General features: G+C 42.0%; 1 protein-coding gene across 4 annotated transcripts in view; it reads right to left on the bottom strand.

Moving 5' to 3' along the window:
• SPOCK1 (SPARC (osteonectin), cwcv and kazal like domains proteoglycan 1) overlaps positions 1-27879 on the bottom strand; it is a 425281-nt gene that overhangs the window by 166047 nt on the left and 231355 nt on the right. For all 4 annotated transcript variants that reach the window (XM_088661937.1, XM_035105504.3, XM_088661938.1 and 1 more), the window contains exon 4: positions 25672-25786. In XM_088661937.1, coding sequence (XP_088518063.1) covers positions 25672-25786 — 115 coding nt within the window. The remainder of the gene's footprint in view (positions 1-25671; positions 25787-27879) is intronic.

Raw genomic sequence — 27879 nt, 5'->3', positions numbered from 1 at the left:
TTTCAAAACACAGCACAATAAAAGCATCTATGTCAGCTTGTGGAAGAAGAAGAAGAGGAGTCTGGATTTGATATCCCACTTTATCACTACCCGTAGGTGTCTCAAAGCGGCTAGCATTCTCCTTTCCCTTCCTCCCCCACAACAAACACTCTGTGAGGTGAGTGGGGCTGAGAGACTTCAAAGAAGTGTGACTAGCCCAAGGTCACCCAGCAGCTGCATGTCAACGAGCACCCACATTCTCCTCCCACCTGCTGCTCATTGAAGCTCTGCCACCCAGACCTCCCAGTAGAAGAACTAAAACATTTCCAATAGTATTAGTGAGCATGGTATCATCATCCTTCAGCATCAGCACTCCTCAGCAAGCAAGGCCAAATGGGGCTATTCATCTATCTTCAAGGTTTTACAATTGTTAAGGAAGTAGCTATCCCGATAAACATTTGACAAGTAATTATTATCACAGTGCTGACTTGCTCTGTTATGAGCCCATTTTTCTAATGTAAACACCCTTCTAGTTATTGCATCCTGCCAGTGGTGCTGTTTTCTGGACTGAAACTAGGCTGTTTGAAGGTCATGGGAGCAGCTGGTATATTGCTGGCTTCGGACTCTTTAAAAACTTGTTCTTTTCAAAAGGATGTTACTTTGCTCAAAGGATCATATTATTACCATTCCATGCAATATCTATTCTTCGTTCTTTCTTTCTGATCTGTATCATGCATACTCAGAGAAACTGAAATATTAAAGGGGCACTGGCCCAACACCCCCACCCTCCCGGAAAAAAAAAAAAGCCTTGTTTTGTTTTGTACCATTGCTGTGAATATACAACACAGCTTCACAACCTTTCTGGACTTCATACATTTTAAAAAATACGAACTGTTTTCTTTTTATTGCTATTTTTATACTAATGTAAACGAAAATTTCAAGAACAAAAATGTAGAAAAAATAGCAAGGGGAGCTTAGAATTTCAGAAGAACCTGCGGGATTGGAGAAGTGTTAATATTTAAAGTCAAAGTGCTCTGTTTTAACTCTTCCAGTCTACAATAATTTGACCAGAGGCATTTCATAACAGTGTGATTTGAACATTATGTCTCATGGAGGGGTGCATGGGCACACTGTATTTCCCAGCTGCTGTCACTAAGTGGTAGCTTATAACCACCATCACCAGGAACCAAAGAAGCCCACAACCTCAGTTTTTGAACGTAATCTGTTCTGGAAGACCGTTTGAGTTCTGAAACATTCAAAAACTGAAAACTCAATAGCCAACAGCTAGGCATCAGGCTCTTGCACTCAGCGGAAGCTGTGTGGCATGTTCAGCTTCCGAGGCATGTTCGAAAACCGAAGCATTTACTTCTGGGTTTACGGCATTCGAAAACCAAAATGTTTGTCAACGGATATGTTAAAAAACCAAGGTATCACTGTAAATGATTACTGGTCTAACCTATGAGCCATGATGTAGCCAAATATACAAAATGCAGCATATAAAATCGTAAGTTATTATAGTTACTTCTTATTATAAATAGTTACCATATACACCATTACAAAATGTAAACATATTCTTGCTGCCACAAAAGCATGAGCAACAACATTGTTATTTTTTTTTATAGTACTTTGCTTCTTGGAGAACATTTTTTCTTTGCTGGGTTGAAACACCACCACTGCATACCAAAAACCAGGCAATCTTCCCCATAAGGCATCCAGATGTTTTGGATTCCAACTTCCATCAACCCTTGCCAGTAGGGCCAATAGTCAGGGATAAAGGAGTTGAACTCCCAAACACCTTAAGGCAACTAGAATACTGGTACATCTCTGTCAAAGACTTTCCCTTGTTCCTAATACATTCTTGGCCATTTGGCCAGAGACAGCTGTTTTGTTTTACCCTTACATTAGAATCAATATGAATAATACAGGGCAATCTACAAATGTATTTAGAATTGTGGTCCACAACATGCCCATTTCCCCATTTAAAGGGGGAAAAAACCCCAGTGTGAATCAGCTTAGACATCAAGATTTTCAGAAAATTCCATCCCTATTCAAGACCTTCCAATGGACTGACAAGGTGATCCTTAATCAGGGATGGTTACAGAAGTTGTTTCAAAGTAAAATATTATATATAGCCAAGACCACCAAACAAAGCCTTTTCTTCCCTCCCCTAAAACAAAGCAATACAAAACCCAAAATAAAGGAGATGGAGATACAGTGATACCTTGGGTTAAGAACTTAATTCGTTCCAGAGGTCTGTTCTTAACCTGAAACTGTTCTTAACCTCAGGTACCACTTTAGCTAATGGGGCCTCCTGCTCCCGCCGCGTGGCCAGAGCACGATTTCTGTTCTCATCCTGAAGCAAAGTTATTAACCCGAGGTACTACTATTTCTGGGTTAGCGGAGTCTGTAGCCTGAAGCATCTGTAACCTGAAGTTTCTGTAACCCGAGGTACCACTGTAACATATCATTTGCACAATTTCACCAATGCAGTTTTTTTTAAAAAAGAAATAAAACTACAAAAATCTCACACAACACATTTTCTGATTAAGGTAAAGGGCACATGTGAAAAAATCCCCCAGCTACTTTCAGGAATTATAAATTTTGGCATGAATTAAACTGGAAAGGGGTATTCGAATCCCAGAACAATTAGGAAACAAAAGTGCTCTCAGCTCTTAAGAGAAAGAAACCAAATATTTCATTTCATATGTGCTGCGTAATATCTGGCACCCTCGCAGATCACTATGAAACAAATAATGAGCTTAAGTCCTAGCAAAATGCCTGCCTTTTCTGACACTTTGCCTTAAAGAGACAAGCACTGCATTCTCAAGAGGCTACAGAACACTAAACAATAAGGATATTTGAAAAATATTTTCTGTCCACTACCAAAAATATATATTATTTCCACACAGAGGTACAACTACATTTCTCTCCTAGTGTGTCAAGTAAGCTGTTTTGGGAAAATGTTGGGAAAGTTGCATGTAACATATATATTTTAAATAAACATAGGGTGGCATTCAACTAACCCATCCCATCAGCACAGTAGTTTTTGCTTATGCCATTGGATTTCCCTGCTCTCTGCACCCCATGCCCTCTCCAGATCGGCTCCAGAGGGGTTGAGAGATTTCTGGAACAGATTTAGGAGGCATGAGGGGAAGGAGAGGGAAGGAATGTTACATTGCAAGCAGAAATCTTTGTGCTGATGGAACAGTCATGTAGCGCTACATTGAGAACAACCCACTTATCCCATTTTTTAAAAAGGTAAAATGTAATTCAGTTTTCAAAATGAACTATGGGTGATATCCAGTGCTACTCATACTTAGAATATACCCACTGAAATGAAGTCCATTGCTCTCAGTCTACAATGAGTATGGCTGATGCTAGATCACTCAGTATATTTACATTAAAGAAACTGTGTTTAGATATTGTGTGTGTGTGTGTGTGTGTGTGTGTGTGTGTGTGTGCAGATGTCAGATTATAACTTGTGATGTGATACTAGTACAAAATATATAATTTTGCAAATTCTATAAAATTATGTTCTAAACATTGTTTAAACATGGCACGGCGCTGTTCTGAGAAGTCCGCCAGAGGGAAGAAACCGCCCGCCACGGAAAGAGAGAGAGGAAGAGAGAGTGGTCTTCTCCGGGCGGTGGGACCGGCGTCTGCAGTGAGACCCTCCAGCTAGGGCAATTCATAAGTGCCGCGACCACATGGGAGAGCAAGGTGGGGGAGCCACAGTGCTGGCTGTGCTTAAGACGGCCCTGTAAATACCAATGTTGTGAAGACTTCTCCCCAAGAGTTAGACTATGCCAATAATTCCTCTGAAACTTGCACAGGACTTATAAGACAATGGGTAAGTCCTTGATGTCTGAAGGAAAGATGTCTGAAGGAAAGTGGTTTCTCTTTCTCATATTTACTTGTATAGTTCAGTGCCCTTCAGTTGTAAGCTAACTAGGAACTCCAACACTTATTTAGCCTTGAACACTAATAGAAACCATGGGCATTAGGGGATGGGTGAGGAGGGACATTAGTTGGACTGTTGTCACAAAAGGCATGACTTGATCCATTCTGCTGCACAAAAACATAGTTATCATGACTGAACATTTTAACACAATTGTCACCCCCTGGACCTTTCTTGTTCTTCTCTGTAGTTTTTGTCTTCCTGTCACTCTGGTAGCTCTTCTAACATGTGCTGTCTTACAACTTGCTGTATCTTCTTGTGTTCCCTCAGAGCTTTATTTTAGTCCATTTGCAGACTGATGAACTTCAAGTAGCTCTTTCTGTTCTATATATAGCTCAAATTCTGCAGCGATTTATTATCTCATAATATCTTTGGCATTAACACTAGAGCCAAGTCAAAACAATCTGCTGAATTTTGCTTTCATTTTTCTTATTTTCAAAAAGAGCCTCCATTTTTCAGTGTGCTTTTGTCTTTTTCAGGCAGGCTCTGAAATTCACTAATTTTAATCGTTTAAACGCCAAATTAGTTCTGTACAAATCTTCCACTATATTTACGGCCAACCAATAATATCTCATTTTATTTGTGTCAGGTTTCTGTACCTCAGAAGATAGCTACAAGCAACAGAGCTTTTTAAATGCCCCCCCCCTTATCTGTAAAACTCCCTTGATAAGAGCATCCGCGAAGCTATCCAGGTGCTGTGGAGGATGACAACATTTCTACTTCACGCATAGTGGGTTGGTGCACTTAGAGGACACCTCTGCTTTTTTTTATTAAAAAACCCAAACCTTCATTTTTACATGTTGTGTATTAATTCAAATATTCTGTAATCTGGCGGGAGTACTGTTCATTTGTCTGTTTAAAGGGGACAAGCACAACCCTCAGCCTGATTGGGTTCCGCCGGAAAGTTAGAGTGCTATTGGTTCCCGCCTAAATGTATCTTTCTTCACCCATCCCTTGTTCCTATATATACAGCTTCACTTTACCCCAATCCCCAGTCCTGTTTGCCCTAAATAAAGAGCTGTTCTCTTGAAGATGTGTATCTGGACTTCTTAAGCCATGACACAACGTTACAGGTTTTGGAATTTGTGTTTTGAAGTGATTTTAATGACTGTGACTAGCATAATAGTATTTCTAATTGTCGTTTTAAGCTGCTTTGGAGATCCTTCTGCATTGAAGGGGAAGTAGAAATGAGAAATATATAAATACATTACATGCCACACATGTAAATGCAAAACTATTGATGATCACAATCTGTAACACTTGTTCTTGGTTTACTACACACCCTTGACTTTAAAGACTAGAGTACCAGGACTGCACCATCACCTTTGCATTTGTCCAAAGGAAACACAAATCACCCAAAGGTAAAAGAAGCAGCAACAGCACTCATGTTGCTTCCAACTCTCTCTAAAGAAATGTACATATGGGCAGGTGAAGTCAGAGACAGAGGCAGTGCATCAGTTTCTTACTGGTGTGATGGAGAACTGGAACTTCAGCTCCCAGCATGTGCCGTCCTGGGCACAAGCAGCTTCTCTTTCCCACTGGGGATGCTGGTGTTTGGGAGTCTCAGTTGCATTCTCAAGGTGAAAGTAAAACTGGGAATGCCTGCAATCCCCTTTGCCAGGGTGAAGGCAAGTTTTATCACCTCTGGGGCAATGGAAGGCATCAGTTAGAAGGACCGGACAGCGGCGGAGCTTCATGCTCCGCCACCAGGGGGGTGGGGAGCAGGCGCGCTGCCTCCAGTGACGTGACGAGCGTTATGGGGATGTGGTGCACGTTTTGGGGGGCGGGGCGCGCCGTGTGCAGTGAGGCACGTTTGCGGGGCGTGCAGCGGTGATGGCGCCCATGGGATCGCGTCGCTCGGGGCGCACCGTCCCCACTGCCCCTATCTTCCTATGCCCCTGGGATCAGAGTAAAAACAGCTTTGCTCTCATGGATTGCAGCAGGTTGCATCTAGGGCTATGTTCAACTTGTTCTGCTCAGAAGCATTTGATACAGGGCACCTGTAATCTGCTGCTGGATATATCCCTGTGGACAACTGTAAGTTCAGAGACGGCAGCATCTTGGTAAATGTATGAAGCATGTACAATGTAAGAAGCATAATAATATAAAATTAAAGACATATTTTAGACTTGTAAAACTAGATGGCTGCAAACAGAAAACCCAAGCATCAAAAGCAAAACAAGTATTAAGGTGCAAAAAGAATTGGGCATAGTAAATCATTCAGAAAGTCAAATGTTGCTTGCATCATCATTTGACATCTCTAGGCATTGTGAAGTCCCACTACTGTGCTACTAGCGAGTGTAATTTAGTACTGGAAGTTATTGAGCAATCTTTCTGACACCAAGTGAATTGGCATAAAATACAATTCTAGAATGAATTAAACATCCTGACTTACTCCTGACATTAATTAGTCCCTGGTAGTTGATGGTAACTACTGATAACATGTAATTATTCAGGATTTGGGGGGGATTGTTAATGAAAGAAGATAGGTTGCCTGGTAATCAAAAGCTGAATGATAGAGGTCAAGTAAATTAACAAGACAACACTCCAAACTGTCATCCTGGATATGTAATATATTTATTAGGATTTTATTCTTGTTAAAAAGGTAAAGGGACCCCTGATCATTAGGTCCAGTCGTGACCGACTCTGGGGTTGCGCGCTCATCTCACATTATTGGCCGAGGGAGCCGGCGTATAGTTTCCAGGTCATGTGGCCAGCATGACAAAGCCACTTCTGGCGAACCAGAGCAGCACACGGAAACGCCGTTTACCTTCCCGCTGTAGCGGTTCCTATTTATCTACTTGCATTTTGATGTGCTTTCAAACTGCTAGGTTGGCAGGAGCTGGGACCAAGCAACGGGAGCTCACCCCGTCACAGGGATTCGAACCGCCGACCTTCTGATCAGCAAGCCCTAGGCTCAGTGGTTTAACTATGATAGGCTCACCAGAACAAAGGTATCATGGCAAATCATTGAAAGTTCAGTTTTGGAAGAAAACTGCAATTCTCATTTGGAGTGTCTCTTGATAATTATACATTGTAGTATTGCAATACGCTACAACATGGTCTGCATTCTGCAAGCTATTCATGCACACATGAGTGGCCTGCAAAACAGGGACACAGTGGTCAACTAGCAGCCTATTAATGCACACCCAGCCTGGTTTGCAGCAGCCAGGGTCAGCTCACAGCTATCTTAATTCCTTGCATCTTGTGGGGTCAGGAGACTTTATTTCTTCCTCAAGGATTTGGCTGAGCTTTTCTATGCAAGTGAACAAAATAAAGGAGAGAGACACTGCAATGTACACAAGTAAGTACCATACATTTAAGTGCACAGTAGGAAAGAAAGGGTTGCAACTGGGAACAAAGGACATATTGTCCCTAGGATCTGTATTTTTCCTGGGGAATTTCCCCAACTATCCTAAAAGCTCCTGGAATTCAGTTGTGTAGGGTATTGTCAATTGAGTTTGGCTGGCCCCAGTATGGCTGAACTAAAGTGTCTTAAAAATAAACTTTTAAATATCCTTTTAGAATACATTCATACAAATAGTTGCATCAAATTAGCATATTACTGTTAAATGCAGCTCGTTGCATCACCACGTGCAACCATTCAAACACCATTCATATCAACTACTCACACAGATTTTGAATGGTTAACAACAGGGCTGGGGGACGGCCCTGAGAGCCAAATGAGGCCCTCCAAGTGCCTTGATCTGGCCCTTAGGATTCTCCCCAGGCCACATCCTACTTTGGCCTCCTCCAGGCCTTCATTCAGTGTTTTTGCATGGCTGGAATGTGATTGTTAGACAAGTGTTTGCACAACGAGTTGACAATTTCCATTGGTTCCTATGGAGAAATTTGTAATGTGTTCCTGACCATGGAACTTTGAGCCCAAAATGATGAAAAAACCACAGCAAACCCAGGAAAATGCTCTGAAACCTTGCAAAAGGCAAGCAATAAGGTGGGAAATGCTCTCTTATTGGTCCAATCTCTTCCTTCCCTCCTGGCAAAACAGCAAAACACAAAAAAGAAAGGCTTGTTTAAGGCTGCTTATTAGTTTACAGCATTACACACCAGTCTGGCTGTTTAAATAGCTGAATCTGCTGTGTGTATAGTGAGGCTGGGGTACTAATTCCTTGTGTTTGGATAAGTGAATTTTCATATAATGAGCATTTGGATAGTAGGGTCTACCTGTAATTTGACCAATAATCATGGTTTTCCAGTGCTTCTCCTCAAGCTGTCATTTTGCCATGGTTGCTTTTCAAAATCTTGTTCTCAGAGATATGTGATAAACCAGTTCTGCAACTCTTATCACTCCTTATGCCTTCAAACCATATTGCACTTTCCTTGGCTTCTACCAACCAGACCATGGGCATTAAGCTGAAAACAAATGCATTTTAAGACTGTAATTTTAAGACTTAAGTGTCTTCAGGTTGGTTTATAAATGTACTCCCCCCCCCCCCGAAAAATACACTACTACACCAATCATTGTTATTTTTCTTAGTCATAGTGAGTACACAAAACAAAACAATTAAAAGGCAAATTCTTTAGGAAACAAGAAAACTAGTTTTGTTTGGGTTCAGATTAGTTTCAAAATGACTGATTTCCTGATGGCAGCTGTTGGGAGACAAAAGCACTTTCTTAAATGTAAGGGAGTTGTAGAATAAGGTATCACACAGAAATGTGTATTTTCTTTAAATGAATACGTGTAATTAATATATATAAACCATGCTATTCATCACAGGGAAAACAGCTGGGCTCCACTGAAGAACACAGTAATGGAGCAGCTTATTTTCCATTTCAACAAGGAAAGCATCAATACAAAATTCACATGACTACAAAAGCCTCTAGCCATAGGAATGGTGTGTGTGTGTGGAGAGTGTGCGTGTGCCCGGAGTGCCACACACAAACATTGTTTAAAGGCAGGTTGTATAGGGTCATGTTGACTCAGATATATGAGGCAACACTTATTTTTACACTACTGTACAGGGATGCAGTCATTTCTTTGCAAAGTCCCCAGCAGGTTAGGTGGTGACAAAATCAAAGGGAATCCAAGATGAACTGTCAGAAAGTATTTATTGTGAAGACAATGAAGTGTCCTGTGGGAACCATCTACAAAATGGCCCCAAAGGGCACATCACTAAGCATTCTCAGGCATGTTTCTAGATGCCATGGAACCAATTATTGTTGCACTAAGAAACAGTCTGCATAGCAGCTCCTTGGGCACCCACCAGGGCTTCTCCCCTCCCACCCACTTCCAAACAGCAGCTCATAATTATCAAATAAGAGTCTTCTCTGCTAAGCTTCCAAAGTAGTTTGGCTGCAACTATCAGAAAGGGTAGCTCACAGATTTTGGTCCTACAGGAGATCGTGAATAGGACTTTTAACAGGGACATTTGTGAGGGTGTTTGGCAGGGGAAATTGAGGGGGAGGCCCCGAGTGCTGCCTCATGCTGTGCTTAGAACCAAGAGACATGGACTGGGAGGGAGCTGCTGTAGTGTCAGGGACTGGAACTCAAACTCTGCCAGGAATGTAAGGTCCAATAAATTCTTCAATAACCACACTGACAGTTTCATTTCCCAGGTGGTAAAAGAAGCAACAAGAGTATCATTTCTCTTGGACCTGCTCCTCACCAATAGGGAAGAACTGATTGATGAGGTGGAAGTGCTATAAAATTTGGGAGGAAGTGATTGCGTCCAGTGGCGAAGCTGCATGCTCCACTACCGGGGGCGGAGAGAGCAGGCGGGGCCATGGCTGGTGCCCCCCAGGGGGCGTGATGCGCACCCCAGGGGGCATGACGCACATCCTGGGGGCATGGTATGGGGTGGATGTCAACTTCTTAAAGGCAAAATATTTAAAGCACAAATACAGCCAATTCTGGTGAGAAAGAAAAATGGGAGGCATCTAAAAAAACCAGTTTGGCTGTATAAGGAGCTTACAAATGAGCCGAGCTATTTAATAAGGGTATGTGTAAGAAATGGAAGAAAGAGGAAATCATGAAGGAAGAGTATACATGAGTAGCCAACAGATGCAGGGAGAAGGTCAGGCAGGCCAAAGCTCAGAATGAACTCAGGCTTGCAAGAAAAGTTAAAGATAATTTTAAAAGTTTCTTTGGCTAGGTTCGAAGCAAAAGGAAAAAATAAGCAAGTAGTAGGTTCCTTGTGTGGATAGGATAAAGATATGGTATTTGGTGACAGAGAGAATGCAGAAATGCTCATCACCCATCTATATATTTTACATGCACACACCCATGGTTTACATAAGAAAATTTGTGACCTACTATTTCTACAAACTACTTTGGAAGCTCAGAGAATAAGGACTCTCAATGAACTCACCTAGCTAATTATCTAGCAAACTAAATAAGAGAAATTGACCAATAACAAAACTGAGTCTATGTGGGGCTTGGGGGGAGGAGGAGTAATATTTACTCTCCCAGTAAGAAATGGGGAATGAACTGGTAGAAGAGATGTCTGGTGAAAGAGCGGGAAAGTGCCATCTAACACAGGCCAGCAAAATGTGAACCTTTGTGGAATGCCTAGTGGTATGAAGTTATTTTGGACCTTCTGTGCTGTTGCTTTTATTCCTCTATTAGGTTTTATGTTCTCTCCTGTTTAATTTCAACCTGTTAAAAGTACAGTAGGTATTGCTTTACAGAATGTTACACACATCAATGCACTATTGGCATTATGATTAATTGTAATTGCTCTTAATGTTTTTTTGAAATTGTTATTGCTCTTCATTTGATATGTTGTGAGCTGCTTTGTGCATACAGATCAACAGGCGGCAGCAGCGAACTACATAAGCATGAAAATACATATTGAATAACTGTAACGCAAGGCGCAGAGGTTCTAGAAGAGAGGGTTCTTGCACCCTACCTGTTGTCGCTGCAGTAGCTTATCGGGGACGGGGGGGGGGGGGCGGCCCTCTGGCTAGCTCTGTTTCATGGCCACTGCTGCAGATGGCAAGAAGGTAGTATTAAAATTATCAGGACAGCAGTGTCTCATTGCCCCAAGGAGCAAAAAGGGCACACATGATCCTGTAAAGTTTATGTTCAACATTCTTTGACTTCACAGTATGAAACTATTTCTCCTAAATGTGAAACATGGTGCTTTTCTTTGACCATGGGGCAGACTTGGATTAGTGGCCTTTTTGGAGATAATTTATAACTAAAACAATGGCATATCAGTGCATCTATTTTAAACAAGCAAATCCATGTGGTTTAATCTTAGACCAGCATTAATATAACCCATAAGCTCAGAGCCTGAAAGAGACTGTACTTATATGGCTGATGCCCATAAATAATGTCATTCATGGTTCACTGGTCAAATTAATCTGATAGAAAATGACTAAATTGAAAATCTGTGGGTTGAGCTCGTGATGAGTTTTGGCAGAATGCTAAGCAGGCAATTGCAGGCTTATTAATGAAAAAGGAGATGAGAGGAAAGTGAAAAATGAAAGTACTAGGAAGTAACAGATTAGAAGATAAATGTGGTAAGACCACATATGTCAAACAGAAAAATGTAGTTATTTTAGTATTGACAACTCATGATTTTACCATGAGCTTTGTAGAATGTTTGTATGCACAAATAAGAAAGCAAACAAACACTCCAGTTGATTTTGGATTTCATCTTCCCCGAGTCTGATTGTTAGCCATGCTGCTTGGGGTTTACAGGAACTGGAATCCAGTAACTTCTGGAGGGTGCCACATTGCCGATCCCAGAGGAATATGTGTGTTAGTAAGAATGTAAGTTGAGCGATTAGTATGCATAACAACCAGTCATTGTGCACATTCACCAGGACTCATGGTCTGACCATCAAGAGGGAATTGTGTACAGAATCTCCAACAGGCCTTGAAGAATGTGAATATATTTTGTACATTCTCCAGTCATTATGCATAGGGGCCTGGGGAATGTGCAAAATGATCAGTTGTTATGCACATTAACCACTCAACATACACACATCCTTTCCTCATACTTAAAAGCAGAAATCATGGGCGTAGGCAGGGGGGGGCAGGAGGGGGCAACTGCCCCCCCTAGAAGCAGGGCCACTGGCCAGCCTGCCCCACTGCCCGCCCGGTGCCGTCTCCCTTCTCCCTGGCTGGCTGTGGGGCGGGCGGCGGGAAAGCACCAGAGCCGCGCAAAGCGTTTGGCTGGCTTTCCCTCCCTCCGCCCCACAGCCAGCAAGGGAGAAGGGAGACGTCCCTTCTAGCCGGCTGGCTGTGGGGCGGGCGGAGGGAAAGCCAGGCAACCGCTTTGCGCGGCTCTGGGGCTTTCCCTCCACCTGCCCCAGCGATTGCAGAGGGGGAGGAGGGGATCGGAGCAGCCTGATTTCGGGCTGATCCTGGCTCCCCCTCGTCCCTTCCGATCGTGGAGGGGGAGGAGGGAGTCGGAGCAGCCCGATTTCGGGCTGATCCTGGCTCCCCCTCGTCCCTTCCTATCGCGGAGGGGGAGGAGGGAGTCGGAGCAGCCCGATTTCGGGCTGATCCTGGCTCCCCCTCGTCCCTTCCGATCGCGGAGGGGGAGGAGGGAGTCGGAGCAGCCCGATTTCGGGCTGCTCCGATGTGGCCCCGCCCCCGCCCCTTGGCCCCGCCCCATGCTCCCCGCCCCTTGCCCCCCCTGATTTTCATCCTGGCTACGCCCCTGGCAGAAATGTTTGGTGATTGCTGGATGATACTTCTCTTGGAATCAGATTACATTGTGAAAACTCACTTTAAAAAAGTGTGACTGCAATTAAGGCGAAGATGTTGAAAGAGTGGTATTGAAGGAGAAACAATAGAACCATAAGGAATGGAGAGGGGGAGCTTAACTTCTACATTATGGTCTCCATAAAAAACAACAGCAATTCCCCTAGTAGCTGCTACTTGCATCAGGAGGGAAGTCACAGTACGCATCAATGAAGCTTTTCTTGTAATGCAAGTAGCAGATTGTAGGTGGGTGGAATTTGCATCAGGACCACAGCAAGAATTAAAAGATCAAATAATTGGCAAGCAAAGCTGGATAGAAGACTGGTCCTGCCCACCTCTGCTACCACTGGGGTTGCACAGCTGCTTCTCTTGTGAGATCTCACCGGAAGCTACTGTTGTACCACAACACAACCCCGATAAGCAAAGCTGTGCTGATGGTGTGAATGGCAGCTTCCCATTTCACCTCAGGTGGTGAAAAGTGCTGGGCCACCCCTGCTTAATCCACATACTTTATAAAGCATCCATTGTTGGGATTTTCCTATGTTTAAGCTCTACTGTTAGAAAACTGCTAGTATCCTGCAATAAATAAAAATAATAATCAAGACCCCACCGACAGGGGAAGCTGTACCACATCTCTGCATAAGCTATAACTGGATCATTCAATCATTCCAGAGGCAGCACAATTACCCACCTTCCGAGAAGGATGTCCAACAACTCTGGGTGTGCACTAAATTATTTAGTGTTACAACTCTTGACAGCGCAGTCCTACCTATGTCTACTCAGAAGTAAGTCCCACTTGGTTTGGCAGTGCTTCATTTCAGGTACAGTATGTGTTTACAGGACCAAAGCCGAAATTGACTCCTGCTTGGCCTGCCAAAAGCTTCATGACCTTTGAGGAAATAGTGAAATGCTTGGCTAGAAGGTTAAAGCACAATTGTCACTGAGGTTGTTACTAAGGAAATAAATCTACATGCGGTGCTCACTTTACAATGCTTTGGTGGAAGAGAGTGTACATGAAGGAGATATATCATAGTCTGTGTTAATAAGCCACAGTTTGGAACACAAGTCTTGCTTTAAAAAAGGGAAAAAAGAAAGAATGTGTAATATTAAAGGTGTCTATGTTTTGAGCCTTTGATGTCAAGGATCTGTTGCATGGATATACTTTGCTACAGCTTTGTTGTTTTTGTTTGGGAACACAAATCTCTGTTTACTGTGTTGGAATCAGTTTTTAAACCCCCACCCACCCCTGAATTTGGGGGCAGTATATCAGGCAATGACAACAGCTGCTTTGGAGACATGGGGAATCTGAAACATCAGGACACACATAGATCTTGTTATGTTCCTTTTTGTATTTGGATCACTACCAGCTTAGCTAGTCTGCTTTGGGGATACTTGAACACTTGATCTCAAGTGAGGGCAAATTCATAATTGGTATGTTCAGCTGTTTGGTAAATGCAGACTGTTCATAGCTGCCAAGTTATCCCTTTTTTAAAGGGATTTTCCATTATGCTGAATAGGCTTCCTCACGAGAAAAAGGAAAACTTGGCAGCTATGAGACTGTTGCTTAAGCACCAGAGAAGATGGCTATAGGAATGGAGTGTTGATTTGCCTTTCCCATATCAAAACGCTCACATAATTTTGCCATGCCCCTGTTAGATTTGGTCACCTGTTTAGGTGCAGGTTTGAACAGGAGTACAACATGCACACCCATTCCCATGTGCTGAACCTCCCCCTCCATCACCTTTCAGCTAAAAGGGATATTAGCAACGGGCAGTGGTGGAGCTTCATGCTCCGGCACTGGGGGGCGGAGAGCAGGCAGGGGTGGGGCTGGCATGCATCCTGGGGGCGGGGCACCAGCACGGGTGGGGGGCAGCCACGATGGCACCCTGCCGGGATCGCGCTGCTGGGGGAGGTGCGCTCTTCCCACACTCCTCTTCCTCCAGCACTGGCAACGGGACCATCATAGAATAAGATGAGTGGGGGGACAGATCAGAGAAACACGAACCACTAAAACAAATCTTAGTGCTTTAGTCTGGACACTAAATATCCCATAAATGCCTGATTGAACTAACATACTTTCGGTTGGTGTGAAGAATAGGTATGTAGAATGTTCAAGATTCCATTATTGGGACTTCACACATGTTATGGTTTGTGAATGAATTTACGAAACATTTGGGCAAATTAGGCCTGTGTGTAGAAAGGAAGAATGACCTTTCCAAAGCAGTTAAAAAGATAAAAACACTCCTCTGTAGATCCCACTTAAAAAAAAAATGAAATCAAGGCCTCTTACCATCCGATTATGTTTAACATGATATAACACTATGAGAAGAAAACTCCTAATTCATAATGGATACAAAGCTCCAGAAAAGGTTTTATATACTGACCACCTTGAAAGGAACTGCAATATTTTAAAGAGGGTAATCTGCATATTTCATATGAATGAAATATTTTGTGTTCATAATTTATACTGCTACAGGAGTTTGTAATATCATCTGCCCAAAGATAGTAATTTAAAAGGCTGTACGTTTAACACTTTCCCACCAATATAGTATGGATGTTAGGAATTGAAGAAAGGCTTTAATAAAAATCCTTTCCCTGTAAACATCAATTTCAATATTATAAAAGCATGCCTTTTATTAGCACTAAAAAGACTTTTCTGCTCAACACATTCATGTCCCGAGGCTTAACAGGGGGGGAAGCAATAAATTTAGAAACTCTTGTAAGTAGATTATTGTGGAAATGAAAAATGATTGAAGCAACATTGGTGGTCATTTGTGAACATTAAATAACAATTTCTTTTTGAGTGAATTGCTCAGCCAATTTTAGTCATGGATAAACAATAAAAATAAATAGTTGTGTTCAGCATCATTGCCAGCTATGTCACAGTTATTATAACTCAGTAGCGGATAGCATGATGCTCACCTGACCTATGAACATTCATGCTGCTGTTGGTTAGTGGGAAGTAGAGAGGCTAGGGTGAGATGGTGGGGAGGTTGGCATGGTGCTAGTGAATTTGCACTACCATGCCAACCTCACTGCCACCTTGCTCCTCCTCCTTGCTTCTGGTCAGCAGCAGCAATGCAGCCAACAGGAGGGCAGGTGAATGACAACACTCCCCAATGCCACTCACTACTGTTATAACTGTAAATATGTTAAAAACATTACCGGGAATTTTAGGCAGCATGTCCCTATCACAATGAATCCTGGAATTATGGAAGCCCTCTGCTTGCTGGAAACATTTTAGTCAATTGACCCAATGGGTCAAAGCTGGCAATTGACATAGGAGAATCAGTTACATTTTTCTGACCCTCAAGCGAAGTCTTGATAGTCTAGCTGAGGAAAGAACTAGGAAACTGGCAGGCAGAGGTACCTTGTATCAGAGCCTTATGCTGAGTCACCAGCTGTGACTTTCTTTAGAGAAAGTGGATCTGGGACAGTTATACATGCCCTGGTTAGTTTTATGCTGGACTACTACAATGTGTGGAGGTGTCCTTAAGATGGTTCAGAATCCACAGCTGGTACAAAATGCAACTGGCTTGAATGCTGGTGGGAGTCAAATAATTTGAGTGTATAATGGTGCCTAATATTCCAATGCATTTTTTTTTTAAAAAAAAATATTTATTAAATTTATATGCCAACCTTCATCTGAAGATAACAGGGTGGTTTACAGTATAAAAACACAAAATACATAAGACAACGACAATGACAAAACAACAACACCCCAAAACACATTAAAAAGGCCATAGACTGTTAAATCTGCCAAACGGCTGGGAGAAAAGGAATGCCTTTGCCTGGTGCTTTTCTGCTAGGCCTTGTACAATACTTGTTTCAACCTTGCCTTAGAGCATCATGTCTGGTCTCTAGTTTAAGCAAGAGTCATGCTGGACAGCTGTTGTTTTTACAGCCAAGAAATGTAGAGTTGGGTATACATTTAAATTGGTGCAATTTAAAATGGTGAGAATCTTCAAGATTATGTCATGACTGCCTTTGTAGCACTTTTTGCCCATGCTGGAAACTGATAGGTGTGATGGGTGATGTTTATTTTGAAATGATTAATAATAATAATGTAGTCAAACCATGCAGTAATGAAACATGAAGGTTGCTCAACGAAGCATTCATCAGTCAAGAAAATGTCAGAGTTATTCCAGCATGTGTAATCTTAATTCTCTCCCTAAGCACAAAGGATGCACTAAAAGAATCTTAGCATATATTTACTAGCATAACATTTTTATTGCTCTTTAGTAGTGGTCTCTCAAGATTTGTCCAAAGGAAGACACTTATGACAACCATCTACTTACAACTAATTTACAGTGATGTCCCCAGTGTGAAAGGAGTTCAGATTGCCCTTTTCTGCTCTTAAGAGCTTGATGATAATAAGACAAAAACAGGAAAAAGACAAAAAGCATTCAAATCAAAGAAGCAGTTTTGTGGATTTCTCAGCTACAGTTAACAACCCACTGCTAACATGAAAACTATCTACTGAGTTCTGAAATGGGCAAACTGTTAAGATTAATATTAAGATAATGGCTAGGAAAGATAGCCAGACAAGTAAGAGCTTGAATAAAGAAGAAGGGAGAATGCTTATTGGAAGCAAAACCCTGAAGTGCTCCAACTACTGACCTGTATTCCTTCTAGGATATTTTGGGATAATCAACAGAGATATTTAAGTGCAATGATGAGTAAAATCTTCCCCATTATTCTTGTCAAAACTGACACTACATCTCTGGGGTCAGGAATTTTCATGAGGGTAGGGTTTTCTTATTTGTTGGTTCACAGGTTAGTTCAGATCATTATTGCACCTTGTTACCTGCTCCCATAAAAGCACATACTGTATTTTTCCATGTATAAGACTATGTTTCCCCCCAATTTTTTAAAGTTTAAAATTGGGGGTCATCTTATACATGGAATGTTGCAATTATTTATTTCTTAATTTTGGGCTCAAAAATAGGGGTCATCTTATACATGGGGGTGTCTTATACACAGGAAATACAGATTTATTTATTTTTTTGCAAAGGTGCATATGCACAGATGTTATCATGTGTCCTTTCTACACATGTACATGGAATCCAAAGCATACTACTCTCAACTGATACATATATCTTTCACCTACATTAACATTAGAAGCACAGAATCATAGAATTGGAGAGCTGGAAGGGTCCCTGAAGGTCATCTGGTCCAACCCCTTGCAATGCAGGAATCTCAACACGGTGGCCCACCATCCAATTTGAAACCATACCAGACCCTGCTTAGCTTTGCAAAACATACTAGCAGTTTTATTTCTGGCACTTCCAAACACCCTAGCAGCAGGGAGATTTATTAACCAGACAATAAGTCAGTGTTTAAAATCAAATAATGTACAAATGTATTACAACATTAGAAAGAAAAAAAATTGATTGGTATGCAAATTGTTTCAGAAGTAAAAGAATGGATATGCCGGCAGCTTAAAATTGGAGCAGCAATCTCAGGGTTAACTTCAGAAGCCCATAGAGGAGAGGGTCTAAAACAAATGGTGGAAGGAGGGCAAGAGTCACCGGGCAGGCATGCCAGGAGTTAAACTGGAGTAAGGTTAGACTCCCAAACAGTGCTGGTTGGGAGCAGGCTTGGCTTAACTTGCTTAGAGGAATAGAGGATGAAAGAGACAGTGGGGAAAAGAAAACTAGAACATCCCTTGATGCAGACTTAGAGAGAAGAATCCAGGCCCAAAGTGAACAGAATATAAAGCAACAAAAAGAGAAGAGAGGAGAGAAAACTAGGAGGGGGAGGCAGGCTGACTGGGGAAAAAAAATCTGTGGAGATCCCTCATAGTCTCTATGCTGAAGACTCAAAGAAGAGAAGTTTTAAATCTTAGACTACATAAGGAGAGGAATTTACCCAGAACAAAGGAAGAGGAGAATCTACAGTACTGGGAGGCCCTAAAAGTTATGTACACCAAATGGTTATTGCTTTCTTGCTGAGGGCAAAAGGAATGTTGTGGTGTAGAAATGATTATGTGTGCCTACTTACAGCGGAGGATCCTATCCTTAAAATACAGTGGTACCTCGGGTTACAGACGCTTCAGGTTACAAACTCCGCTAACCAGGAAGTGTTTGCCCCAGGATAAGAATGGAAATCGTGTGCCAGCGGCACAGTGGCAGCAAGAGGCCCCTTTAGTGAAAGCACACCTCAGGTTAAGAACTGCTTCAGGTTAAGAACGGACCTCTGGAGCGAATTAAGTTCTTAACCCGAGGTACCACTGTATGCTACTTGGCAGTCATGTGCCTTCCAGTGGCGCTGGTGCATGCCATTTCCTCCTTCAGGAATTTAAGATGACCAAGACTACAAACCCACTTACCTGAAAGTAAGCCCCATTGCTAAGCTTACACTGTAAACTAGGAAATACAGTGGAACCTCGGCTTATGACTACCTCCATTTACGAAGGCTGCGGGCCCGGAAGTGTTTGCATCTGGGTTCCGCTGCGTCGGATGCGCAGACCTAAACTGCGCAGCTCGCGCATGCGCATAAGTGATCTGCGCAGTGTGTGTGTGCAGAAGCACTCTATCGGTGCTTCGCGCACGCGCAGAAGCGTGCCTTTGGCAAGCGAATACCTCGGCAAGCGAATGCCTCCGCAGAACGGATTGCATTTGCAAACCGAGGTACCACTGTATCAGGAATGACAATTTGGCCAGAGATTAGGCAGTAGAGAAAGGCATTGGCTTGCAAACCCACTATGTGCATTTCATTGGTCAATTTCATCAAGGTCATTAAATGCCAAGGGAAGCTTTCTTGCCTTGGGTGTTTGTGCTTCTGCTCTGCAAGCTTTCCAGTTAAGTATTGAGATTTCTAGATCCAAGAGGCATGGGGCACATGTAAAATGAATCCTTGGTAACAACATACACATCTCTCCCCTTATGAAAAGATTATGATTATTCACAATGGTGAGGCTTAATTGCACATGGCCTCCCACTTAAAGAAATTGACCAATTTACTGTTTCCCATCTAGTTCCCCCATACAAAGTCTTGACCGCCCTGCTTAGGATAGAAAGTTCTGGTTTGCTAAAGCACAGGACACTGGCTACTGTTCCACAAAGCAGCCCTAATAGTGAAACATCTTGCACAACAAAGTGCCATCTTTCCACAGAGCTGCTACAACTATTCAGAAATCACAAACATTCATATTGGGGCATGTACTGTATTCATTGCTGCATTTTGCTACCAAATCTGTGAAACATGGATGTTTGTTCAATCATATTGTTCCAGTGCAGTAGAACTGTACCACAGTACAACAGTGAAATGACTTTCTAATTGCCAGAGATTTTTTTTTTAAGATGAAAGAAAAGTAGATTTGAGGCTTGCATCCTAAAGGACTCCCCAGTTGCCCTGGCATAAGCTAAAGCATTCAGACACAGACAGAAAGATAACACATTAGACTTGGGGAAAGGGGACTTTTAGGTAATAAAAGGCAATTACACTGTAAGTCAGGGGTGAGTGGACTTTTTGCTTGTGGGATCTACTTTATTTTTCCCCAGGACCCCAGGCTGAAACCAGCTGAAGCCAAGTACAAAACAGTGGCTTAGAAGTAAGGAACAGGGCACCTCTGAAGAATTTGTCTTCAGTACCAGAACTGAGCTCATGGCCCTTTCACACAAAAATCCACTTTAGGTTTTCCCCAAATCTTTCTTCATTTCAGCAGCCTAATTTGGAATAAAAATGTTTCAATTGTTAGACATTTTTGAGTCAGAAATCCTTGTTGAGTGACTTCAAATCACCCAGAAATCTACAAACAGATTCTGATCTACCTTCTGCCCACTCCTGCTGGAAACACTGTGAAGCACAGCTCAGATAATATTAAGGGAATACAGTATCAGACAATTCAAACACATTATTAAATTTGGAATCTATATACAGTACTTCTACTTAGAAATAAATTTCACTTCCCCCAAAAAAGTGTGTAGGAATCCAGACCAGCATCATATGTATCTACAGTTGTTCTGGAAGTGAACTGATAAAAGGGCATCTCCACTACAAGTATTTTTCTAAAGGAAATTGACAATCTGGCTCAAATAACACCTTCAACATTGCCTACTACTGAACTCATTCATGAATCAATACAGAAATGAACAACAACTAACATACTATATCTGTAACATAGTTAAAATTCAACCAATGACATACTTTCACATGGGGCAATTGCAGACACCATTTCTTGCATTTTAAAAACAAACTTCTCAAGGGCATTTGACTGAACAAAACTGCTGTAAAATAGGTCCAAACAGAACCTACCCAACATACATTTTATTGCAATTTTCCATCAGCAGGAAAGAACCAAAATATTTGATATTTCTAGCTGGCTATTATTTCTTTGTCATAAACTTTGAAGCTCCAGGGCATAGGAACAAATTGTCTAGCCATCTTGTAAAATAGGCAAAAGATTCAGTGCTTTATATAGTATTTCTTTCTGCTTTTCGATATGTTTCTCTTCTTTTCTTTACATGTCTGGTAATACCTTTCTCCTTGACCTCCAGATCAACTTTCTCCTGATCATATAAACCATAACCGGATACTTTTAAATGTACAATTGGTGAGTGCTAATGGTAAAGTATGGAACCTACTGCAAGGAATTATATTATAAATATAAAAAGAACTTTTAAAATGCTGAAGTCAGTCCTGGCCCGCATTGCACTTCCAGTACATGTACAAATTTCATGTAAATTAGGAAGTATTATAGGATGGACCGGAGAGGAAGAATGCTTACTGGTTACTGCTCAATGAAACCAGAATATATTCTCTCCACTCTTCCCAAGCTACAAATAAATCTGATGATCTTTTCCCCCATAAGGGATGAATGCAATATTTGAATGTTCTCTTTGGGTTCTAACTACCAACTCTACAGCAACAAAAGTTTAAAGAGCTCTAAATCTCAAAACATAGCAGTATAAATAAAAATGTAGTTATGAACACTCTCCATTTTCTTGTAACTTGGAGTGTAACTAGAGAAACTGTACACTAGCAAACACATCCCAATAACAGTAGTTTACAGAATTGTTTTCTTTTGAGCCACTGAAATTTATAGAATGTCTCCACAGGCAAGGGAAGTTCCAGCCTTTGTTGGTGTAATAATAATAATAATAATAATAATAATAATAATAATAATAATAATAATAATAATTTATTATTTATACCCCGCCCATCTGGCTGGGTTTCCCCAGCCACTCTGGGCGGCTTTCAACCGAATATTAAAAACAGAACAGCATCAAACATTAAAAACTTCCCTAAACAGGAGAGCCTTCAGTTGTCTTCTAAACGTAAAATAGTTACTTATTGCCTTGACATCTGCTGGGAGGGTGTTCTACAGGGCGGGTGCCACTACCGAGAAGGCCCTCTGTCTGGTTCCCTGCAACTTGGCTTCTCGCAACGAGGGAACCGCCAGAAGGCCCTCGGTGCTGGATCTCAGTGTCCGGGATGAATTACAACATCCCCATACACAGTGGATGAAAAAGAAGTATGTATAGGTTTAGCAGAAATGAATAGGAACATTGATACATCTAGCTTATGATTGTCTACGCTCAGCTACTCACAGCAGTTCTCCAGGGTTTCAGACAGAAATACTTTCTCAGGCCTATCTGGAGATATCAGAGAATGAACAAGGGGCTCTCTGTATGCAAGACACATGCTGTAACACTGAACACCAGCCCTTCCCTGGGAATATCACTTCCTGCACTGCTCAGCCTCAAAAGCTCTCCCAAAGGGATACAGATCCACTCTCAAGTTTTCCCTTGGGGTGTAGAAGTTAGAGGCTCAATTTGGATCTAATAACAAATCATGGTTTGTCAGTATAATAACGTGCAGCAGTAAGATTTGGGCTCGCAGGCACCTGCCTACTCTTCTTTCACAGGTGATGAGAGTTTAGATGCCTCAGCGAAAAATAAATTTACAATTTTGTCCAAATACAACTAATTGCAGTTTGCTCAGAACATAGTTAACTCTCAAAGCAGTATGGCAAATCATGGTTCGATCTGGGTATGGGATCCTGGATTGAGGGAAAACTATTGTTTGTGCTAACCATAGTTTGCTACATTAAGAGAAATAAGCCAAGTATTATTTACTACAATCAGAAGGGGAAGCTTCTAAGCTCCTTCCCAAATATGCAAAGGAAGAGGAGGAGGGTCAGCACCCTACCTGAGTTGTTTGAATGCAGTTCCAATAATGCTTTAATACAGAGGTTTTCAACCATTTTGGGTCCATGGTTCCCTTGACCAACTACATATTTTCTGTGGCACCCGTATGGGGCTCAGGAGACCAGTTATGCCACCCCCTGTCTGCAGAGCTGGCAGCCCCTCAACCCTTTTTGAACCCATCCTTGTACAGTGTTCCCTCAGCCTCCTCTCTTCTCCCCTCTCCTTGGGAGTCCAGCTGCCACTCCTTGTCTCTGAGCTGCCCCCCCTCCACAAAGAGAGGTGCCTCCTTACACTGCCCCACAGAGGCCTGGGAAGCACCCCCTGGCCAGCCCCAGAGGCACCATTCGCCTGGGGAGTTTGTAGCCAGGGTTGCTGCAACAAACAGCTGTGCAAGCCTTTGGGAGGGAGAGATGTGAGAACGCATCAATGGAGAGATGGAAGGAAAGAGGGGCAGAGGACAGTGTTGCCTGCAGCACCCCTGACCAGCATTCAAGGCACCCCAGGGTACCACGGCACACTGGTAAAAAACCACTGCTTTAATGAATTGAAACAAAGATTTAGGACATTTAAAGTATTTCTTCACACAATGCCTATGAACTTAAGGAATTTGCTACCACAGATATGGCAAATGCCTTTAAATGTGGCTTATAATAATAATAATAATTTATTATTTATACCCTGCCCATCAGGCTGGGTTTCCCCAGCCACTCTGGGCGGCCCACAACAGAATATTAAAATACAATAATCTATTAATCATTAAAAGGTCCCCTAAACAGGGCTGCCTTCAGATGTCTTCTAAAAGTCTGGTAGTTGTTTTACTCTTTGACATCTGGTGGGAGGGCGTTCCACAGGGCGGGTGCCACTACCGAGAAGACCCTCTGCCTGGTTCCCTGTAACTTGGCTTCTCGCCACGAGGGAACCGCCAGAAGGACCTCAGTGTCTGGGCAGAATGATGGGGGTAGAGACGCTCCTTCAGGTATACTGGACCGAGGCCATTTAGGGCTTTAAAGGTCAGCACCAACACTTTGAACTGTGCTCGGAAACGTGCTGGGAGCCAGATGTACTGGGGTTAGACAGATTGATGGAGGATGCATCTATCAGTAGCTATTGCTCAAGATAGCTATGTGGAACTTCCAGGTTCATTATACCATTGAATAACTGTTCCTGGGAAACAACAATGGGAGAAGACAATTGACGAGTCCTCCTGCTGGGCTTCTGTAGGCATCCAGCTGGATTGACTGCCTCTCCCCCTATGAACTGACCTGGATCATCATTGGAGGCCCTTCTTCATGTGCCTCCTCCATGAGAGGTCTAGAAGGTGGCTACATGAGAACAGGACTTTTTTGCAGTGGCTTCCTACTTGTGGAATGTTCTCCTGAGGGAGGCTCACCTGCCACCTTCATTATACACCTTTAAGGTGCCAGGCGAAACCGTGCCTCTTCAACTGAGAGCTTCGGATGAAGTTTGAATACAAATTTAATAAATAAAATATAAATATAAAAACCATGAATAGCTACTCATTTGTATGTTGCTCAGAATTAAATGAGGAATGCCTCAAGAATCATGTGCCATTTCACCTTGTCTTGGCTATAAAAAGGCAAGGGTCAGACATTTAATACATGGAAAAACTGCCCCCAAATGAGTGCTTGGATGCAAGTCAGCTCTTAGTTAACATTCTGGTAAAGCATGAACATAAAAGAGGGAAACATGGGTATGTATAGGCGACTTAAAAAGTAGATTAATGATACATTGTTCAGTTTTATAGGCTTTATGTTCAACAAATCTTAAAAGAAAATGCAAATGGTGTCTATATATTTGTGTGTACAATTATATATACATACACAGGCAGAAAATATATATATAAGAATAACACACTGTTAAAGCCCATCCAGAAAGCCTAACAAGGAGACAGAATGCCCCAAATCCTACTTCATCTCTTTAAAGTGGTCAAGGATAAGAAATTATTGCAATGATTAGTATCTTCCCTTCCTAAATTTCCCTTTTAGGCACAATTGGATGAAACACCCTGTGGATTAGGAGGGAAGCAACTATAGTTTAGCATGCATGGGAGAAATGACTTTGCAGCTTCTATGTGCCACAGGGAGCTAACTAACTAGTGGAATTAGATTTTTTAAAAGAAAGATTAGCTCCACTTCTTTGGGATAAATGCAGTTGTCAGTGCTGCCTGCTGCCTCTCTACTCAACAGAAGGCCTTGATTTGCAATGTAGGAGGACAGATGTTTTATCTGGGAACTTGTCCAGATCTTTAAAACATACGCAGATGCATACATGCACACAGTTTGCACTATTTGCCTCTTTGGTGCATAACAAAGGCTCCAGCAGTATTGAGTCAATATAACGGACAAACTGCTGGATACTTAATACTGTCAGGATCCAGTTCTTGTAACACATGGAAATTCTTACATTTTATCTTCTATATTATTCTATATTCTAGATTATTCTCTTTCTCATACACTTGCAATTAGAACTGAACCCACAGTGGTGGCAGTGAGGAGACTTTTCACTGGTCCTTTGGAACCTTGCAAAAAGCATGGTAATTTTCTGAGAGTTGCAAATAGCGTTTGCCTACTCTGCAGTGAACAGTGTCGAGGGGGAGGAGGACTGGGCCCCTGTGGTTCAAGCAACCAAGCCAATTCTTCCTGTTTTGCTACAAGAAAATGAAACCACCCACACAACATGACAAGACTGGAACCATCTAATTGTCCCAATAATGGGGAAGCGTCCCTTGTCCCAATAATGGGGAAGCGTCCCTTTTTCCTTCTTTCCTCCCTCTCCCAAATCAGGAGCTTCATTTCCTATCACTGCCATAACATCAGCTCCCAGAATATTCTGAAAACCAACCAGAGATGTTTAATTGAAACTATAAATCACAACATTCTTACCTGTGTACCAGTTGTTTGCGACTTACACAAATGGCTGTCTCGTAGTCATGAGTGACACACACTTTATGTGGGCTGCACTTTACCTTCAAACATGGGTCTTTGGAAGGATCAAGAGCTATTAAAAGCAAGATATAAAGAAATACTTTAGAAAATTATCTCTCCTCCCTCATTAGCCAAAATAATGAGCCAAGCATCTCATGAGGAAACACTTTTCAGTGTAAAAATGTTTACCCCATTTATCTTCACCACTCTGCAAGAAAGATTATGCTCAGATACAGTCCAATGTACTTTATAGCCATCCAATTAGGATTCAAAGCTACATAGATCTGTTATCCAGGCCCCGTGTTCTAACCACTGCAACATCACATGTTTTTTTGCTAGTTACATACACTTTTGCTTGGATCTGCAGAATCACAGAACTGTACACAGCTGGATGAATCCACCTCTTGCCCCCCCATGCCACCATTTAAGTGGGACATAACTATTTATTATGAGATCATAGATAAGTACAGAGTCAATAGCAATTCATATGATGAATAAAGAAAAGTAGTGAAGGTACACTGCTGCTCAGGGTGAGGAACATAAACATAAACAGGTTGCATGAAAAACTAGGTGCTGGTCTGAATGACAATTCTCCCTGGGCTCCAAAATATTTGGCATGAAAAACTGCTTTCTGTATCCATTATGCATTTTTCCTTTGATTTTAACATCCACATCATAATTGATTTTTAAAACTATTTTTAGATAGATCACACAAGATTTTTTAAAAAGAAGAATACTGCAGAGAACACCACCAGTCTATCATGCATGGAACTCTGGACTGTAGCAAAATGCCAGTTACCTATTGAAATAACAATTGTACAGCCAGCTACTTAATGATTGCTACTGTGCAGCAGGACATGTAGTGATTGCTCAGTCCCATATAATAGAAGCAATCTTGTATTACTACAATGTGAGATTTCTTGTATTCAGCATAATTCTAAAATCAACAAAAACACAGCATGCCAGATATAGCTAGTGCCAGCATGACATGCAAATACTAGTGTAGAATAGAGATGTTATCATTATTGCAACAATCACACCTTTAAACATCAACTCACAAAGAATCCAAAAGAACCTTTGAAGTTCTCTTTACACACATGCGGATGATGCTCCATTTGCCAGTTAAATACAATTACACCTGGGTACCCATCTCTGTAGAGCAAGGCAGCACCGATCCATGTTGTAGATTCAAAGAAATTAATAATGTCATATCGTGGTGAAACTGCAGGCTGTCTTTTTAATTCCACAGAAAGAAAAATAATTACAAATTTGGAATTTTGCCAGGACACAAGGATTAAAACCTTTTCACATCCAAAAAAAAGATCTCAAGGGGCTGTAAGCAGTCCACTGATGTTCTGCCAACAATTAGATGGGGCTCCTATGAAAATGTCCCATTTAGCTTATGATAAACCTTTTGAGTATGCAGCATGAATATGTGAACATAACAGAAGGGTAAAAGGAGGGAAGTGCCTGAAACTTAAGGGCAGTATTATTCTTGGAACAATTTTTGCACTGTTGCTTTCTATCCATGCTGCTTCAAATACACTCATCCTGTGTGGTTTCTGAATGCACCAGCCGGTTACGACATCCTTCTTGCATGCTCTGCCTCCAATGTCCATGTGATCGCTGTCAGTGCAAGTCTATGAATGCATGGCTGAATGTATGAAAGACTCCTCAGTGCATTCTGAAACTCTTATCACCTCCTGGACAAATGTTTGGACACTGGAAGACACAGCCAGCAGGTGTGCTGATGACAGCAGCTGCTTCCTCATTCACCTGCTGAATGAAGTTATGTAGGATGAAGTCCATGGGCTTGCACCTGGCTTTCGCTCTGAATTGCAGCCGTGGGTGGGCAGTGGGCAAGTGGGTGACAGGTGGTATGCAAGCAGGCTTTGGTGGTTGTTCTGCCACCCTCCCAAACTGCTGCCTGGTGCAGAAGGCTTAATGCGCTGCATGTTCTATCAGGCTTTGGGCTGCTCACTCAATGAGTATGGTCCTGCTTCCCGTTCATGTTATTTAGTGTTAAATTGTGCAGTGTGAAGCAATTGACATTTTATTATTTCATTTACTTTTAGAATAACAATGTTTGAACGGTCAGTATTGTTGTCCCTCTGTTGTAGAAGAGGAGATGGCCCAAGAGTCAGCCCTCCATGGCCTTCTAAAGCT

The sequence above is a fragment of the Zootoca vivipara genome, chromosome 2, assembly GCF_965207765.1.
Source record: "Zootoca vivipara chromosome 2, rZooViv2.hap1.1, whole genome shotgun sequence".
Taxonomy (NCBI): domain Eukaryota; kingdom Metazoa; phylum Chordata; class Lepidosauria; order Squamata; family Lacertidae; genus Zootoca; species Zootoca vivipara.
Note: the sequence above shows the minus strand (reverse complement) of the source record. Positions and strands in the feature narration are given on the sequence as shown.